Raw genomic sequence first — 18,466 nt, forward strand, 5'->3', positions numbered from 1 at the left:
ACACACACAAACAAACAAACTGAAAAATTTGGTTGATGTAATCTGTTCGATTTGTTATTGTGTGGGAATTTAATTTAAGATTAGGCTATCTGTAAATGGCCTGTAAAACGACAGCAGTTGTGTCGAAATTATTACAGACTAAACCAGGTGTGTAGGATCTCAAAGTCATGATATACGGTATTTCAGTATTCTCATAGGCTACATATTTTTCAGCTGCCAGCCAAAACCTTTTGATTTCTTGCTGATGGAAATGTGAACGCTTAGTTAATAGTCTGTTTGTGTGCTTGTGTGTGAGTGTGTGTGTGTGTGTGTGTGTGTGTGTCAGATGTAAAGTAACGAAAGTCAATTCCTAGTCACTTTGAATTATTTAATTTGATTGTGTGTCTGCCCAGGACGTCTGCTGCAGTATGTTTTGTTTTAGTTTTTTAGTCTCACATGCAGCGTTGCAGCAGTAGCAAGCCTGCGTGCCAGCAAATCTCTAGGACGAGAAACAGCGGTTTTACTTCCTAATTTGTGGTTGCAGCGGCGCAACATTCACCCTTCAAAGTTAAATTCTAGCACGAATCACAGCACAGACCACTGCAAGGGCATCTCATGTTTATATCAGTATATTATTCAAATATACTAATATAAGACTAAGTAGTGCAAATCGGAACCAATTTTGATGAATGAACCTGCTCCCCTATCGCATAACATAACCAACAGGGGGCAGTGTTTGCGCTCACATACTTATGCTGTGAAATTAACCATTTCAATAATCATCACTAGATAATCAAAGGTTCTATGAATTTTTAATTTCTTTAATGACTTTTGAACAGATGTCTGGTCTTATTTTGCAATTCAAGTGTTTTTATGCACCGTGTTTTATGCAAAACCTTGTAACCTTGGCACCAGAAGATATGGGGAGGTGTTCTCATTATTTTCCATGATTGGTCAGCGTGACTGGCTACAGAAATGGGAAGAAGGTTAACTTTTATTAGACACTGTCAGGACAAGGGAGGCGAGAATGATTTAACTAGGCTCAACTGCTTTTCCTTCTTATAGGTGCATTTAGGTCTAAAGAGGGTCTAAAAACTGTAGAGGTTTTCAGCTGTGTACCACTACTTCAGAATGAAGATTGATATCCATAATCATATTTTGCCCAAGGAATGGCCAGATTTGAAAGAGGTAGGGTTCGGGAAAGCTCCACATTCCGTAAATAGATTATAAAGGAAGGCATTAAATAATGTGAGCTGTACTTATTTGCACGGTTAAATTAGCTATTGTATGAAATCTAGTGTCATGCATGTTTACAAGCCTGCAAATTCTACCATGGCATACAAGACAGAAAAATCAAAAGTCAAAAATTAAAAGGGATACAGCCGTTTTTATTTGTATTCTTGCACTTCACATTTTGTTATGAAATACAAAATAGGCAATTTCCATTTTCTTTTACAAATCATAAGCAAGTAATATTCAATGGAACATTGACCTACAGTAACACACAGTAAGACCAAACTCACTAGGAAACAAACTCAAATGTGCTTCTAAATCTGTGCTCTGGTAAAATATTAATCAGGACTTTGGTTTCTTTTGCTTGCATTAACAGAGCAGACTTAATAGTAATGATTCCCCACATGTGTATGTTGTGGAGATAATCACTCAGTTTATTTTAAAAGCCAGGAGAGCAACTTACCCAAGAATCAGAATCTTTGGATCCATTGGCTCCATAAAATGATTATTTTAATGAGTATATATAAATTAATATATGTATAAATATGTATGAATAAATAAATAAATAGCACAGTTCTGACCAGTGTGCTATCATGTTGGCTTGTATATTTACTAAAAGCCTGTAAATTTTAAAGAAAAAATTCCTTAGATGCCAAACTTTTACTGAGTCCATATACCATGAATCAATTCTTTAGTATTTAGACATAGGTTTTGAATAAAAATAGTCATGAAGAAATCTTACCTTTGGGTCCATCTTATCACTAGTGACCTTTGGATATGAGAACTTACTCTGTATTCGTAATCTGTAACGGTTCTGTTAGCATGCAGTCCTATAGGATTAGATTCTCTTTTAATGTGATTTATACAGATATCCGTGCATGGAATGTAAGCGTGTTGAATTATGAATTTGGCAAATATCAAAACTCTGAATATTGTGAAAGTCAAGTCAAAGACTGAGTTATTTTTATTCTCATACATTAATGTAAGATGTGTCTTGCCTGTTTTTGGCTACATTTGTTTAGCTCTCTCAGAGTGGACAGTTTTGTTTTAAAAAATCGATGTACATAACCCTAAAATGTAAAGTCATATATGCTTTCCTTACTGTAAATCTCATTAATTGATGTCCTTGCTTCTTGTACATTTCTAGAGGTATGGATATGATGGGTTTGTCCAGCTGCACCACCACTGTAAAGTAAGTCAACATAATAGCTAACACACAACAATTTTATTTTTATTTTTTTGCCAGAGACTTTATTTTCATCCTTAATTCTCACACACACACACACACACACACACACACACACACACACACATACACACACATGCAACATATTGCAGTAAGTTGATCTCCTGATCAGGAGGGAAAGACGGAAGGCTCCCTGTGCAGTTGGACTGGCAATGTTTTGGCCCTGCCCAGTGTGGCTTCCTAATAGAACACGCACACAGGAGTCCCTGTGGAGAATGTGTGGGCTACACAGGAAAAGTAGGATCTGAGAGAGGACAGCTAGCCTGCCACAAATGCCACTGGGCCAGATGATGGCACAAGACAAAGGGACAGAAAGGTCATCCATTTACCCACAATGCTCTGGAGAAGGAATGTCCCATTCAGATGTTGAATGGGTGAAGCACTCTGCAGTTTGACGTGCACCTTACCCTAGCAGTTCCCTGCTCACCTCTTGAAAGGCTGGGTAATTAGATGCATGGTGATTCTATGTCATGTGAGGGAAAGCTTTTAGACTCTGTTATGCCACTACTGGACATCTCTGTAGAGCAACTACATCATGTTAGCCTTGTCTCGTATCTCTGAGATGTCACTAAATGATGGCCTAACCTTTGCACTGAGCTTCTGGGCTTTCTTGGCTCACAGTCAGCATGTAGCTGGCAGACAGCACCATTCAGGAAACTGGCTCAGAAAGATACTATTTCCGCCATCTGATCTTATAATAAGTAAGTGAAACAGAATCATCTCTGCCATGGAAGGTCTGTCCACAAGTCAGAAAAGAAAACCATCCAAATGGAGATGTGTCAGTGAAGAAATTTGGTAAAGTTACAGCTGAATTCCAAACCACTTTTTCATTAAATGGCCCATCATTAGAATTCCACCTCCACACACACACACACACACACACACACACACACACACACACACACACACACACACATTGGGAATCATCTGTAACAAAATTACTGATACATCTCCATTTGGACTGATTCTCCTTTCTGAAATGCAGGCAGACCTTTCATATGGGAGATAATATGCTCAGTGTCAGCACAGTTTACTTGGCATGGGGGGGGGGGCTTTCACAAATTACACATAATTACACTGTAATTACAAATGTATTTATTTTTATTTAATTGTTTTAAAACCTAGTAGTAGTTGTTAATAGAAAGCAGTTAATATAGTTAGGAAATTGCATGTATTAACACATACTGGTATATTACAATTGGTAACTTATAGTCTTTCTTTAATTATATAATTATGCTTCTAGTGTCACGTCTAGTACAGTGTTATGCCCATAAATATGTTTATTTCGAACTAATTTTATAGCGTGTTATTGGAAATTAAATCCCACTCACATACTACAGTCGAGTAGGGTGCCGTCAACTGCCCTCTGGTGGTTATAAGTACAAAGTACAGCCTAAACGTTATAAATTCTGGTCATTTCCAGTTTTTTGGCCGAAGTCAGTTTCGCTATAACCCTATGTGGGATTTGGTATAAATTGCCATGCTGTTAACTGTGCAGTCACATGTATGATGCCATAAATATATGTATTCTAGGGAGAGGCCAAAATGATGAAGGATGGGAAAGTGTTCCGTGTCATTCAGGAGAACTGTTGGGATGCAGAAGCCCGGATTCGGGACATGGATAAGCACGGTAAAGGCTCTTTATTAAATGCATTACATTATTAACCTACATGGCTAGTGCTACTAATAATTTATTAGTGCCTGGTGGTAATATTAGTGATTTGCTGGTTAATTGTCTTTCTGTCAGGTGTAACAGTACAAGCACTTTCTACAGTTCCTGTTATGTTCAGCTACTGGGTAAGAGGCACCTGTCTCTTCAGTTAATTGCCAACCTACCTCTGACCAAACAAATTAACCACCATGCCCCATGCAATCACTGTCCATGCCTGAACAGGCCAAGCCTGCCGACACGCTGGACCTGTGTAGGATGCTGAATGATGACCTGGCAGCAACCGTTCGGTGCCACCCCAAGCGCTTTGTGGGCCTGGGCACACTACCCATGCAGGCTCCTGGGCTGGCTGTGCAGGAAATGAGACGCTGCGTGAGGGAGCTAGGCTTCCCTGGAGTGCAGATCGGCTCTCACGTGAACGCATGGGACCTGAACACGCCTGATCTCTACCCTTTCTATGCTGTGAGTCAAGGTTTAGAATGAAGGCTGAGAGCTGGAGCTCAAGTCCCTTTGGTAATTGAATACAATCTTTATAAAGGGTGCCTAGCTAAAGACCTTCTAGCCAGGGAGGAGCTATCTAGAAAAGATACAATTAACTGGTGTTAATTGTGAATTGTTTTTTCAGGTTTTTCCCAGACAGTGTATATGTGGTTCTCAGTTCCAGTGCAGGAGGTGCACTGTTTTGCGCATTTTCTTGCATTACTTTACACCTAATTTCAAATCACACTTTTATTATAATACACAATTGGCCAGTGAGGTGAATGTGACTTATTGAATGAAATTAGCTAAAAAGCAAAGTGAATGGGGTCTGAGTCCCAGGACTGAGAGTGAGAGACACTGCAGTAAAACAAGGAACAATGATACTGACCATCAGCTACTGTAACCTTTTAATACTTGTTGCTGGTGAAATGTAAGGATTAATTTGTAAAGAATGTTTCTGTGTTCTGTGATACAGGCTGCTGAGGAATTAAATTGTGCAATATTTGTACATCCATGGGACATGCAAACAGATGGCAGAATGGCCAAGTACTGGTTGCCATGGCTCGTTGGTCAGTATTTCACTAATTAAGAAACAAAAATAGTCTAATACAAGGTAATACAAGACAATACAATGTAATTCAATGAATACAACATGTTTCCAAGAACTGATGTTTTGAAGCAAATTTATTCTAATTTCAGTCTAAAGAAGAGAGAGCAGAATTGTTTCCTTGCTAGTTCAGAAACTCAGCTGAAGTACTGAGGTCATCTTACCTGTTCGAAGGAGTGATCAAATTGAAAGTGGCAATAATTACTTAAGAAACTCATCCCTCAGTAAAATATCTGTCAATAATACATTCATATATACTACAAGATTATCCAATGATCCGAAGTTATTCATTTTTGAATTATAGTCATTATAGTGTCAAAAGTCCATCGCTCCTGGATTGGTCTGTTTTTTTTAATTACCTATAGGTATGCCCTCAGAAACTACAATGGCAATATGTTCTATGAGCTTTGGGGGTATTTTTGAGAGATATCCAAAGCTAAAGGTCTGCTTTGCCCATGGAGGTATGTTATGAAACAAGAAAAAACATGCTTACTCCAAAATGGACTTTGGTGGTAATAACTGCTATATGAATTAAACCATTTCATATTATTCTATTTAAGGAGGTGCTTTTCCCTATACAGTTGGACGAATTGAGCATGGTTTTAAGGTGCGGCCAGACCTGTGTGCTACAGACAACAAGAATAACCCACGTAAATATATAGGATCCTTTTACACGGATTCTCTGGTCCATGACCCCCTTGCACTTCAGTTACTCATTGATGTAATAGGAAAGGTAGGATTGGTTTTTTATAGATATTTTATTTATCATCTGACTTTTGGCTAATATTTAACTTCACCTTTCTTTGCAATGCATGCATATTAAGAGGGAAAATTATTTTCTAACATATCATGCAATAGTAAAGGAAAGCCAGTCTGTTGTTACAACATGCACTCTGTCCTCTACTACTACAGGATAAGGTGATGTTGGGAACAGACTACCCATTTCCACTGGGAGAGCTGGAGCCAGGGACATTGATAGAGTCAATGGATACATTTGATGACATGCTAAAGGTAACTTCAATCATGAGGCTCATAGAAATTATTAGAAAACCCATATGAAGCCTTCAATGGACCAAATATCAAAATGCTTGCTATATACTTGGATTGTAATGCTCCAGGTTTTGTGTTGCTAAACTGTGTTTTCCCCCCTCTTTTCCAGGATAAACTCCTGGCAAGAAACGCTCTTGAATTTTTAGGCCTTCAGAGGGAACAGTTTGAGTGACATGGTAGAAAATCTGTTGCCTATTTCATGTAAAAATTACATGTGGTCAGAACAAAAAAACAAAAGTGGGATTTTACTACTTTTACCCTTTCAATTAAATAACTTTATGAACATGTGTTTTTGAAAAGATGTTGCATATTAAAAAAAAAAATCAGCTCATGTCTTTAACACATCCACATGTCCACACACACACCCTTTCATGTACACATTTACATAACATTTACATTATACATTTGTTGAATAAAACGTATTTGAGTACAGGGTAGGGTTAGGGTCAGGGAGCAATGCAATGAATAGAATAAAAATAGAATACAATAAAATAAAATATATCTGTTCAGTATATGTGTGTGAGGTAGAACAGTAGTGTTTATGTGCTGTAATTGTTTATGAGTGTGATGGCAAGAGGTAAGGAGCTGAAGTGTTGGGCTTAGCTGGAACAGGTGATAGACAAGGTAATGGTTGACATAATTATTTTCTCTGCACGCTTCCTGGTTCTGGATCAATCATGGTGCACCAGTTTCTGCAGCCCTGATGATGAGCTGTAGTCTGTGTATGCCATGTTTGGCGGAGCAGGGTGTATGTCATTGTGATGGAGGAGGTGATGACAGACTCAGTGATGGCTGTGTAGAACCAGCTGCTGAGGTGGTTGAATTTCTTCAGCTAACACAGGAAGTATATCCTTTACTGGGCTTTCTTTGTGATGGTGTCTAACTTCAAATCTCTTGTATTTGTAGACTTGAAGTACTTTCCATCACACACACTTTTCTAATGAATAACCTACATTTATGTAAATTAAGATGAAGCTTTTATCCAAAGTAGTTTACAATTATGATCAAGTACCACTTCAGCAATTGAGGATTAATGGCATTGCTCAAGAGAACAATAGTGACAACTTGGCATTGGTGGGGCTTGAATCAGCAACCTTCTGATTACAAATCAAGCACCTTAACCACTGAGCCCATCATCTTTTGTTCACATTCAGGTCCAGGTTGCTGTAACTGCTCCAGAGTTCAACCACACTTCTGTAAGCAGATCCATCACCATCTTGGATGAGATTAATGACTGTAATGTCATGGATGAGCAGTTATTAGTGTAAGGAGTAGAGCACTCGGGAAAGCACATCCTTGGGGGGGGGGGGGGGGGCAGTACTAACTGTCTGAGTAATTTTCTCAGACACGCTGAGTTGGGTGAGTTTATTTTGGAGCAGTTATAGGATGATGGCATTGAATGCTGAGCTGTAGTCCAAGAACAGAACTCTCGCATAGGTCCTTGGGTGTTTCCTGTCTAGGTTTGAGCTGCCTGGCAGTATCCTAGTCCACACCCATCGCTGGCGTTGATGGTGTGGCAGTCAGCAGTGGTATTCTGTACCTCTGTTCTACTGTATATATATATCTCTTTCTCATGTTCACTCCATCAAACATGAACCTTTTGGCCCAATATGCAAATGGAAATGCGTTCAACGTGGGGTTTTATTGTCCTTCAGGTGTGCTAATACTAATATCTCAAAGGATTTCATGACCACAGAGGGGATGGGTCTAAAGTAATTTAGTTCCTTTAAAGGTTGTTATTTTTGGGCATGGGAAACAGACAGGTACTCACACAGCTCCGATGATCTGTTGAAGATCTATGTGAAGATAGGTGCATGTTGGTCAGTCAGGAAGGTGAATCACATCTGATGCCTTCCTAACCTACTGTCTCCGGAAGAGTCCACACAGATGCTCTTCATAAATCTTCAGAGTAGGATGAGTGGCTGACTGGATGGCAGTCAGAGTTGGGGGAAGAGGTGCTAATGGCTCTGCTGTGGTTTGAATAAGGAATTAAGCTCATCAGGCAGTTGATGATTACCCATTGTCTGGGAGCATGGCTTAATGCAGCTGGTGATGTATTTCAGGTTTCTCCAGTTGATTGGTCCTTGTCTGACTGCTTACTGCTCATCTTACTGGAGTACCTCCTGTTCATTGGCTGTTTCTGTTTCTTAATTTAAAGTGTTCCATGCCTGATTGTCTATGGCTCTGTCCTACATCTGTATACCCTTTCTTTGGCCAGATGAAGGTGTTTGAGTTTCCATGAAACCAGGGCTTGTCATTATTGTATTTTGTCTGAGTGCTTGTGTGAATAAAACTGTCCTCATGGAAACTGATAATAGATGTCACAATATCCGTGTGATCATTCAGGTTGCTGATTGCATTCTCAAACACACTCCAATCAGTATCTTCCATTTAATCAGTAGGGGAGGTTGACAGCACTATGTATCCATTTTACCTGATAGCAAAAGTAATATTGCAGTTCCAGCTTGAGCATTTGTGTCTTTAGAAACTAGGCTAGTTTATCAAATCGCCTATTTGTTTTTTCCCGTGTAGTGGTCTGTATTTTGTTTTTCTGAACTGTGGATTGTGATACACCTAAATGGTAAGTATTAAATATCCATACATTCAAAGGTCTTTCCATGGCAGCTATTTAAAACGGTGTAAAGTAAATAGAAGAGAGAGAAATAAATATTTTATACCATCTGCTATCGCGAATCTCAGTGAAAAAAACTACAGTTCCCTTCTCGGACATCGCTCACCGGATGACGTATAAGCAAACGCGTCCATCTGTGCGTGCTTACGACATTACGTTCATTGCGTTTCTGGACGACTGCTGGAGTGCAATGGCGGCGCACCGGGGATCGTCGATGAAGTGGTTTTTTACCCGGGAGCAGCTGGAAACGACGCCGTCACGCCGATGCGGAGTAGAGCCGGACAGGGAGTTGTCTTATCGACAACAGGCTGCAAATCTCATTCAGGACATGGGACAGAGGCTGAACGTGTATCCTTCCAGAAGCCAGTGGCTAGTCGATGGAGGATGGACAGACATGGCGGTGCTGTAGGCCACAGTTTCTCTCGCGTATGTCTGCTTAGCTAGTCACGTCTGCTTTATAAATGTCTGCTTTATAAATGTGGTCTCGGCGCTGCGCATGCGATTGTGCTGTGGCCATTTACCCTGCTGGAGACTCCTGATAAACACGTTGGCTGCAGTTTTAGTCATTGGTACCTAACCAGCTACACAACCTCCCTAACTGTGCTAGTAATTGGATAACCTAGCCGCCAATTTCCAGCCTTGCTCGGATGTTAAAACAGCGGGGTTTGTGGCTAGATTTTGACTTGTAACAACTATTGGCTTTAGTGGCGTAGCTAATGTCGGCCTGTGTTAGTTGGTGGACATCTAATTCGTCAGAGCTTTTGTAACAGACTGCTGGGCTAGTCTCTTAGGTTAGCTGGCTCCCTTTCTTTGACTGTTCGTATAATTTCCACGCACAGGGCTTTCATGGTATATACTTAATTAATACTTACTGCTATCTATCTTATGTGTTTTGCCACCAGGGTGTATAGTAACAGTATTCGACCACACTTGAACTGGTCGTGCACATCGGCAACAGAAATAATGTCATAGCAAATTGTGGTTGAAGTTAGGTAACCCCAGGTAAGCAGCTGACTAAGCGTTAGCCACATTTACCCTTTTTGGGAAACAGATTCGTGCTCACGCATGTTAACTAGATTAGGCAACGCTAATTTGCGAAAGTGAAAGTAAATTCATTCCTAATGAAATAACGATTTAAGAATAAGACAAACATGAGACGTTGCTGGTGTGCTAGTTAATGAGTATTTTAAAGCGTGCTCTAATATTAACTAGCAAGCTAGCATTTCAGTTGTTAACTATTTTACATTTGTGTGTTTTGCTAATCTGCTTTACACAGTTAGCCAGCTTTAGTCAAAGAAAAAATGTCTCTTTAATCATCTGAATGCAAGATCCTTAACTCTTGTCCCAGCTCTCAACTCACGATAAATACTGCAATTGTTTACATGCACAGATTTTATATGTACCACTCATTCACCAAATTTCACAGAAATGTAAGTATTGCAAATCTAAACTGCTTAAATTCCCTGCAATCATTTCCCCATAGCTTCTCACATTCCGACTGATTACCTTGTGTTAGGTGATATAAACTGTCCATCTTTTTCCTTTTTCCCCCCCTTCTTCTTTACACAAGATCATCTCTCCAACTACATTATTCCTGGCTGCAAAAGTTGAGGAGCAACCACGAAAACTTGAACATGTCATTAAAGTGGCACATGCCTGTCTAAACCCTCAAGAGCCTCCATTAGATACAAAGAGTAATGTAAGTCTGGGTAATTCTGGGTATTGTACTTTTTTCCCCTCATCACATATTTTAAAACATTTTCCACATACACTCAAATAGTAACTCACTTTGTGTAATGGTAGTCCTCATGGCAACCAAAGCTCAAAATACAGAGAGCTGTGCAATGCACTAAAAAGCAAAATTATTGTTGAATTAGTAGAAAGACAGTGGGGTATAAATAAAAACTAAACACTAAAACTAGCATTTGTATATGTCAACCATACTTAATTGCTGATGCCAAAGCTTTTGGCCCATGAACGGAGCAGTCAGTGGCACTGTCGGTTACAGGAAAGACACATTACAATGATCATGTAATGATTGTCTATTGAACTTTAGGCGTACCTCCAGCAAGCCCAAGAGCTGGTGATACTTGAAACCATAGTGCTACAGACTTTAGGTAAGTGTAAATCTGTCACAGGGTCTGAAGTATGATGGAAAAAAAACCACCACTACCATCTGAAGAGTGAGAGCTTTGTGAGCTCTTTAAGATGCTAAACCCCACACTCAGAGCATTGGATTGAACCATCTGTGTTCAGACTGTCATGGGTGCATGGTCAATAACTTATGTCCTCATGAGCAGGAGGAAATGATGATGCAGATCCCAGTCTAATCTTTTGAGCTTTCAGAAAATTCTACTGTAAGGCTATTGAGTATACTACTATTCCTTAGCCTTAGATTTCGGAGCGTATTCTTTAGGTGTTTTAATTCTCTCTGTTGTCTGAGGCCCTAGCAAGTATTGTATTGCATTCACTGGGAACCATGTATATGATGCTAATGTACTTTCTGTTACAGGCTTTGAAATAACTATTGAGCATCCTCATACTGATGTTGTGAAATGTTCCCAGCTAGTGCGAGGTAGAGACTTCATTCATTAACCCCTTTTTTACAGTCTCTACACCATCCCAATAATGGTAGATATAAGAATGCAGGCTATGTTTGTGTGACAAACCGTTGATATTTGTGCTATGGCTAAGAATGAAGTATAATACAAGGAGAGGTCACCCCTGTATAAAACTACTCAGCATTCATTGAAGTCTTCATTTTAAAACCTAATTCATTCTTCTTTCTCTCTTTCCCCCCCCAACTGTCCCTCCACAGCAAGCAAGGATCTGGCACAGACTTCCTATTTCATGGCTACCAACAGGTTGTTATCCTGAACCTCATTTGTTGCACTGTGACTGCACACTATAGCTTCCTTTACTGCAGGTTCCCCTCATGGTGCCCAGTGCCCTCTTCGCGCCGGTGGCTCCTGGGACGCCTCTCCCTCTCCATGCCCCACCCCAATCCAGGGCCGGGCCAGGGGAGCGGGGCTTCGGCGGTACCGGCCCCGGTCGCGGTGCGGTGTATTGTACGAGGGATCAGTGCTGGCGCAGAGGGGTTGAATGCACAATGCGAAGTGTAGTGGTGCTCTTGAACCTCACGTTTGCTTGGTTACAGAAGTGCATTTGTCTAAAAAAGACACTTTGGTAGCCTGAATAGCAGCTAAAGATTACACAGATGTAAACATTACATAGACGTCCTCAAGGTAAGTGTCTAGACCCCTTTTTGGTTTTTTTTAATATTAATTAATTTTTTTATATATATATATATATATATATATATGTGTATATGTATATATATATGTGTGTATATGTATATATATATGTGTATATATGTGTATATGTATATATATATGTATGTATATATATATGTATATATGTATGTATATATATATATGTATATATATATGTATATATGTATATATGTATATATATATGTATGTATATATATATGTATATATGTATGTATGTATATATATATGTATATATGTATGTATATATATATATATATATGTATATATGTATGTATATATGTATGTATATATATATGTATATATGTATATATGTATGTATATATGTATGTATATATGTATGTATATATATATGTATATATGTATATATGTATGTATATATATATGTATATATATATATATATATATATATATATATATGTATGTATATATATATATATATATATATATATATATATATATATATATATATATATATATGTATGTATATATATATATATGTATATGTATATATATATATATATATGTATATATATATATATATATATATATATATATATATATATATATATGTATGTATATATGTATATATATATATATATATATATATGTATATATGTATGTATATATGTATGTATATATGTATGTATATATATATATATATATATATATATATATATATATGTATGTATATATATATGTATGTATATATATATATATATATATATATATATGTATATATGTATGTATATATATATATATATATATATATATATGTAAAATGATATGAAATTGATATTTTATATACAGTCTGTTTTCCAAAAAACATTAAATATCATTAGTCAGTTGAGGGTAGATTTTGAACCTTTTAAGGACCTCTTTTTTACAAGTCATGGAATATAAATAATTGAAAAGTTAGTAATACATATGCAATTACAATTGGATTTAGATATAGTTCTATCACTACAAACATACTAAATTAATATAATAAAGTATCCTGGGGGTCCCCTGCTAAAGTGAAAAGGTCCTCAAAGGGTTAGTCATAGTGTTTCCTCTGTTTCACAGGAAACTTGTTTTTTTTTTTGTTCAGGATGGCCCTCATATTAGGCTACATTTAGTTGTGGACATCGTGCGGTTTCTAGGCAAATCAATGTTTGGATGCGAGACTTGTTGACATTGGCATGTTCTTATCAGTAATAAGTGTCCCCCCCCCCCCCACCTGATTGTACCATTATTAATTATACACACATTCCCATCCAAAATTCCTTTTGTTGGAACAAAGGTCTGATTAAAATGGTTTAATCTGAAGACCTTTGGATCATTGCTCGTGCCACTGTGAATTGAGTAGCCATGAACAGCTTCATACAGCCAGACTCACTGCCAACACCAGTACAAAAGGTCCCACTGTGACATACACCATTTTAAGTAAAGATTGAATTTAAAATTTAAAAATCAGGTTTAGACCTGTGATTTTTGTAATCAGACTGTATAATCCTGGGGCTTTTACAGTGTTCCTCAATTTTTAGTTTTTGGGGAAAATTACAAGTGTTTTTTTGGGAACACGCAAAAGGTTTTTGTGAAAACATTTGAGAGTTTCTGTAGTCCCTTATCCAAACATTAATGTTATAGGGCACAAGGTTACCATCCAGCTTCTACCATGTTTCTGTATTGTTTTCAGTATTTAGTTGCATTTTTGGGCAGCATTTCAGCCCTCTGTTGTATTTGGTGAGTTAAGAAATATATGGGGGGTTTTTTTACATTTAAATATGCTGATACAAAGAGAAACAACAATGAACCATTTGTATTTGGATTATTACATTTTATAAGAAGCATACTAACTTCATGGAAATTAACTTGTTCAATTTATGATTTGTGGTAAATATATGGATGGTAACTGTATGCTCTCCATACCACCTAGTGTCCTAACCTATGATCTTTTGTCACTTTCAGGGTGTTAATTGCATGACACTGGGAAATTTTATAGAGCATTGTAGTGTTTGACTGTATTTTATACTGTCTTATATAGACTTGATTTTTATATTACAAACCTGTTACTTTCCTTGTGTACTGTTGAAATGACCAAACTGGTTATCCACCTATGGTTTTGTGTATTTCTCCAGCTAATCCCAGATGGCAGTTTTCAGTAACCCGCTGGAGCTTAGTTGCTCATTCCTCTTTTGAATCAGTATTGGATGTATACTATTAAATTGATCAGTGTAAAATTGATTCTGGTCATGTGACGTTAGTTTGGTCAGAAAGCATAGTCACATGCATCTCAGCACGAGTAAGCCGTAAAGTGGCTCCTGCCAGCCGAGCAGTGTCTGTGTTGGCTCTGTAGAGCATCTGGTGCTACAGTATGTGGAAATGTGTTGCTGTGGCCATGTGTTCTCGTTGGCTCATGATGGCCCGCCCTTTCTTTGTCCCCCCTCTTCTTTCCACACAGTCTCCACCTCACCACCTTCTGTCTGCAGTACAAGCCCACCGTCATCGCCTGCGTCTGCATCCACCTGGCATGCAAATGGTCAAACTGGGAGATCCCTGTGTCCACCGATGGCAAACACTGGTGGGAGTATGTGGATAGCTCAGTCACCCTCGAGCTGCTGGATGGTGAGTTGTGTTCTCTATAGTAACCATAAGACCTACTGGTGGTGCTTTGAGTGCAGCCTTTACTGATGCTGCAGTTCTGCACACTTGTGTTGGGTACCTGTGGTCTGTTTGTTAGCACTGCGCAGTGCAAGTCTATAACTCTCGTGCAGTGCTGGTATGACAGCAAGACACAGTCTGCAGATGAGCCTGCCAACCAACTTTGCTATCACCATCCTAAATAATCCCACACCTTGCCTATGAGATTTCCCAGGCTGGTTAGAATAATGCTATTTCATGCTATCTATTTATAGTTAAAATTGCGGTTTCAAAAATGCAAGCTAGTGATGTAACCATGTCACATCAAGCATTCACCACTGTGCTTGTTGCAAAGCTTCTGTCACATAGCAATATTAATTGCAATAAGGTATGAAAGGCCCTTCATTAGCTGTCTGAAATGTCTTGTCTGGGAGCTTTGTGTACTTTACATACATATATGTACATTTTCAAAATGTAGTAAAGTATTATCACGGTGTTGTTTTATTCTTGTAGAACTGACACATGAGTTTCTTCAGATTTTGGAAAAGACACCTAGTAGATTGAAGAGGATTCGGAATTGGAGGGTATTGTCATAGCACAAACGTGCACATTCTTCCTATATGGCGTGGGGGTGTTTTTATAAAAGTTTTCCTTTTTAATTTAAACCTGTGTTTTGGCTGTTGCTAGGCAACGCAAGCCGCCAAGAAACCAAAAGGTGATGGTCAGCCATCGGATAACAGCTCCTTGGGGTGCCCTTCGGCCATAATCCATGACCAGTCCATGATGGACGCCATTCCTGGCATGTCTGCCAACGCCACCTTCCTCAAAGCCTCTGCGTCATTCCCAGTCACCCTGCCTGGCAACCTGGGTGGCTCCCTTTGCCTTGACTCCGTAGCCAATTTGCAGGGCACCTCCTATGCCCTCAGTGGCCCCGGTGACTGGCCCCAGGATCAAGGGCAGCGCTTGGACCCGTACTCCTCCAAGCAGCTGCCCTCGCTGCATGCACTTCGGCCGGACAGAGGCATCGAGTTCAATCCGGTCAAACATGAACAGAAAGGTAACAGCGGTGGGAAGCACACGGCTCCCTCCTGTCTACCGCCGCCTACGCCTGCATCTGCACCTCCCACCCAGAAGATGTCACTGGAGAGGTACAAGGAGAAGCATGCAGCAGAGCTGGCAGCACAGAAGCGCAGACAGGAGCAGCAGCAGCAGGGCACAGACGCCCTCGACATGCATGCAGGCTCTGCACAGGCTGAGCATCGCAAGCACCCCCAGGCCCACACTTATGGGCAGCAGGGCTCCAGCAGTGCCGGACCCTCCTCCACCGCCTCTCCTCTTAAGGTGAAGCTACCCCTGCTGGCCCAGGACAAGCCCCAGGGGGAAAAGCGGGACAAGGGGAGCTCGTTAAAACTCCGCCTCCCCATCCCCGCCCCAGGCGAGAAAGGTTCATCCAGTAGAGAGGAGCTGAAGATGAAGATCAAGGTGTCCTCCGAGCGACATGGCTCATCCGATGAGAGCGGTGGCAAGAGCAAGCGTCCGAGTCTGCCGCTGAGCAAGGAGCGGCACAGGGACCACTCAGCCCACCGACACTTCCACGCACACGGTGGCAACGGGCGCAGCGCACCTGAAGCGCCCTCGCCCGCCGCTGCCCTCCGCAGCCCACCAGGCCTCAGTGGAGAGGGGCCATCTGGATCATCACGCAAGAGGACACACGGCGACTCGGGTCATAACCACCACTCGAAAAAGAGCAAAAGCTCCCGGAACAGTGCAGGTAGTCCCTCTCATTGTTCCTCTGTACAGCAGTGTGTGTCGTCTCCCAGCTCTGATCTTAATCCTCCCTTCCCCTCTCCTCCCCCTGTCACACACCAGGTGGGCTTCGGACAGCTCAGCACCCTGGCGAGACTGGGCAGGAGGCCAGTGGGGAGTCGCGGGCCTGAGGAGGCCGCTTGGACCCCTGGTACTATTGGCCTGCGCACAGACTACAAAGACTCTTTTGATATGCTTGATTCGCTGTTAAGTGCCCAAGGAATAAACTTATAGAACCTACAGACAAGAAAATGGGAGAGAAGCAAAACGTAAATCAATAAATAAAAGAATTCTTGGGTCTCATCCTCACAAAGAAGGAAAAAAAATGAATGTGAGCGAGAGATTAAGAGGACACGAAAAAACAATAATAAAATGCTTCCCGATCTTCTGATCTCTTGGCAGTTCAGTTCAGTCCTGCCCATTTCTGTATGTGTAAAATTGCTGCTTAGTCCTCCATATTTCCAAATGGATTGTGTGTGTGTGTGTGTGTGTGTGTGTGTGTGTGTGTGTGTGTGTGTGTGTGTGTGTGTGTGTGTGTGTGTGTGTGTGTGTGTGTGTGTGTGTGTGTGTGTGTGTGTGTGTGTGAGAGAGAGAGATGTGGCTATCCTAGTGCAAATAAGAATCTTTAATTCTCCACAAGCTAAAAGTATTATGAATGCTGTATGGCATGACATGTGCAATTTCTTTTGTTTTCCCTTCTTTGTAATTTAAGTGATATTTACTTAAACTGTAAGACACTGAAGAAATGCTTCAAATCTGATACATACCCTTTCATTTTGTTTGGATGTGGTCATTAGTGAGGTGCGGATGGGGAGATTTTTAGATATGTAGTTCTGAACACGCTTGCGTATGGATGATGTGCATGTTTCAACTATCAAAGGGATGAAAGAATGCTGTTTACAGAAAGTGGAGATAAATGTACATACATTTTTGTATGTTAAAAGCTATACCATAAATACTCAGGTTTGGAGCTGCTTGTATTACTCTCTCTCTCTCTCTCTCTCTCTCTCTCTCTCTCTCTCTAATTAATATATATATATATATATATATATATATTTGGGTGGGGTAACATTTGTGAATCGCTACAAGAATCAATGGGGATTCTAACTGCAGCATTCCAGTAATGTTTCAGAGCCTGAATTCTGCATGGCTGCCAGGAGAGGACGCCATCCCCCTTCATCTGGGGTAGTCCTGTCCCCATGTCACCTGGCATGTTGTCAGAGGCCATGCACTTTGTACTTTATTATTGTTTATTATCATAAGTTTCATTATTTTTGTTTTGGGGTTTGTTTGTTTTTGTTTTTTTTAAGACCTTGAAGACGACCTTAAGCTGGATGCCAAAGGCTGTGCCTCAAAAAAGGAAAAAAAAAAGTCTAGTACTTTGAAGTTTACATAACCTTTGCTGTGAAGTGCATTTAAAACTTTTCTTGGCTTGATGCTGTAGCCTACATCTACAAAGTTGTAAATCAAAAATGTTCGATCATTACTGATTGTGACTACATTTTTTCCTTCAGTGTTGGAAGCAGATGGTCTAACACAGATTTGTGGTGTCAAGGAAAAAAGTAGATATTGGCTGTCTCACTTTTACATGTTTGGTTCTTAATTTTTCTATGTTGGATTTTCCAGTTTGAGCTAAATGATGGCCAACATTCTGTTCTGACTCATTTTCTTGGACACGCATACAGTTGTTCAAGGAAGGCACGTGCAAATCTGCAAACTAGATTTTTTTGCCCCTTCCAAGTTTAATTTAGATTCTAACAATAAATCCCATGGTTTCCAGTACCTTGACCTACCTTTTGTCTGTCTTGTTACTGACTGTTGTTTTCCTGTCTTACTCAGTGTTAGAATATTA

At 39.9% G+C, this 18,466-nt stretch overlaps 2 protein-coding genes across 9 annotated transcripts; both read left to right on the forward strand.

The window, feature by feature from the left end:
- The first annotated feature begins 991 nt into the window (after positions 1 to 991).
- On the forward strand, positions 992 to 8,576 carry acmsd (aminocarboxymuconate semialdehyde decarboxylase). 3 transcript variants are annotated; one of them, XM_081720725.1, is made up of 11 exons: positions 992 to 1,167; positions 2,360 to 2,404; positions 3,992 to 4,088; positions 4,206 to 4,255; positions 4,353 to 4,589; positions 5,083 to 5,176; positions 5,580 to 5,675; positions 5,775 to 5,947; positions 6,127 to 6,225; positions 6,374 to 6,440; positions 8,328 to 8,576. In XM_081720725.1, the coding sequence occupies exons 1-10, from the start codon at positions 1,111 to 1,113 to the stop codon at positions 6,434 to 6,436; spliced, it is 1,011 nt and encodes a 336-aa protein (XP_081576851.1). In that variant the 5' UTR covers positions 992 to 1,110; the 3' UTR covers positions 6,437 to 6,440; positions 8,328 to 8,576. The 3 variants fall into 3 exon arrangements, with proteins under 3 accessions (XP_081576851.1, XP_026865852.2, XP_081576852.1); XM_027010051.3 differs by lacking the exon at positions 8,328 to 8,576 and having other exon boundaries at positions 6,374 to 6,719; XM_081720726.1 differs by lacking the exons at positions 992 to 1,167; positions 8,328 to 8,576 and adding an exon at positions 2,043 to 2,097 and having other exon boundaries at positions 6,374 to 7,547.
- Positions 8,577 to 9,073: 497 nt separating this feature from the next.
- ccnt2a (cyclin T2a) lies at positions 9,074 to 18,402 on the forward strand. 6 transcript variants are annotated; one of them, XM_027010047.3, is made up of 10 exons: positions 9,074 to 9,244; positions 10,245 to 10,326; positions 10,467 to 10,595; positions 10,953 to 11,013; positions 11,409 to 11,471; positions 11,715 to 11,760; positions 14,630 to 14,793; positions 15,322 to 15,392; positions 15,496 to 16,579; positions 16,678 to 18,402. In XM_027010047.3, exons 1-10 carry the CDS (start codon positions 9,087 to 9,089, stop codon positions 16,743 to 16,745), a joined length of 1,926 nt encoding a protein of 641 aa, XP_026865848.2. In that variant the 5' UTR covers positions 9,074 to 9,086; the 3' UTR covers positions 16,746 to 18,402. The 6 variants fall into 6 exon arrangements, 5 of the variants coding, with proteins under 5 accessions (XP_026865848.2, XP_026865847.2, XP_081576730.1 ...); XM_027010046.3 differs by having other exon boundaries at positions 15,496 to 18,402; XR_003410627.2 differs by lacking the exons at positions 15,322 to 15,392; positions 15,496 to 16,579; positions 16,678 to 18,402 and adding an exon at positions 12,054 to 12,141 and having other exon boundaries at positions 14,630 to 14,769.
- The last annotated feature ends 64 nt before the right edge of the window (positions 18,403 to 18,466 follow it).

This window comes from Electrophorus electricus, chromosome 9 (assembly GCF_041902795.1).
Source record: "Electrophorus electricus isolate QZ-2024a chromosome 9, ASM4190279v1, whole genome shotgun sequence".
In the NCBI taxonomy this organism is placed as follows: Eukaryota; Metazoa; Chordata; class Actinopteri; order Gymnotiformes; family Gymnotidae; genus Electrophorus; species Electrophorus electricus.

Coding starts and splice junctions, on each gene's coding strand:
- acmsd (XM_081720725.1), top strand. CDS start 1,111: ATGAAGATTGATATCCATAATCATATTTTGCCCAAGGAATGGCCAGAT. Junction 4,089..4,205: donor TCGGGACATGGATAAGCACG/GTAAAGGCTCTT, acceptor TCTTTCTGTCAG/GTGTAACAGTACAAGCACTT. Junction 4,256..4,352: donor CTGTTATGTTCAGCTACTGG/GTAAGAGGCACC, acceptor ATGCCTGAACAG/GCCAAGCCTGCCGACACGCT.
- ccnt2a (XM_027010046.3), top strand. CDS start 9,087: ATGGCGGCGCACCGGGGATCGTCGATGAAGTGGTTTTTTACCCGGGAG. Junction 10,327..10,466: donor TCACCAAATTTCACAGAAAT/GTAAGTATTGCA, acceptor TCTTTACACAAG/ATCATCTCTCCAACTACATT. Junction 11,761..14,629: donor TATTTCATGGCTACCAACAG/GTTGTTATCCTG, acceptor CTTTCCACACAG/TCTCCACCTCACCACCTTCT.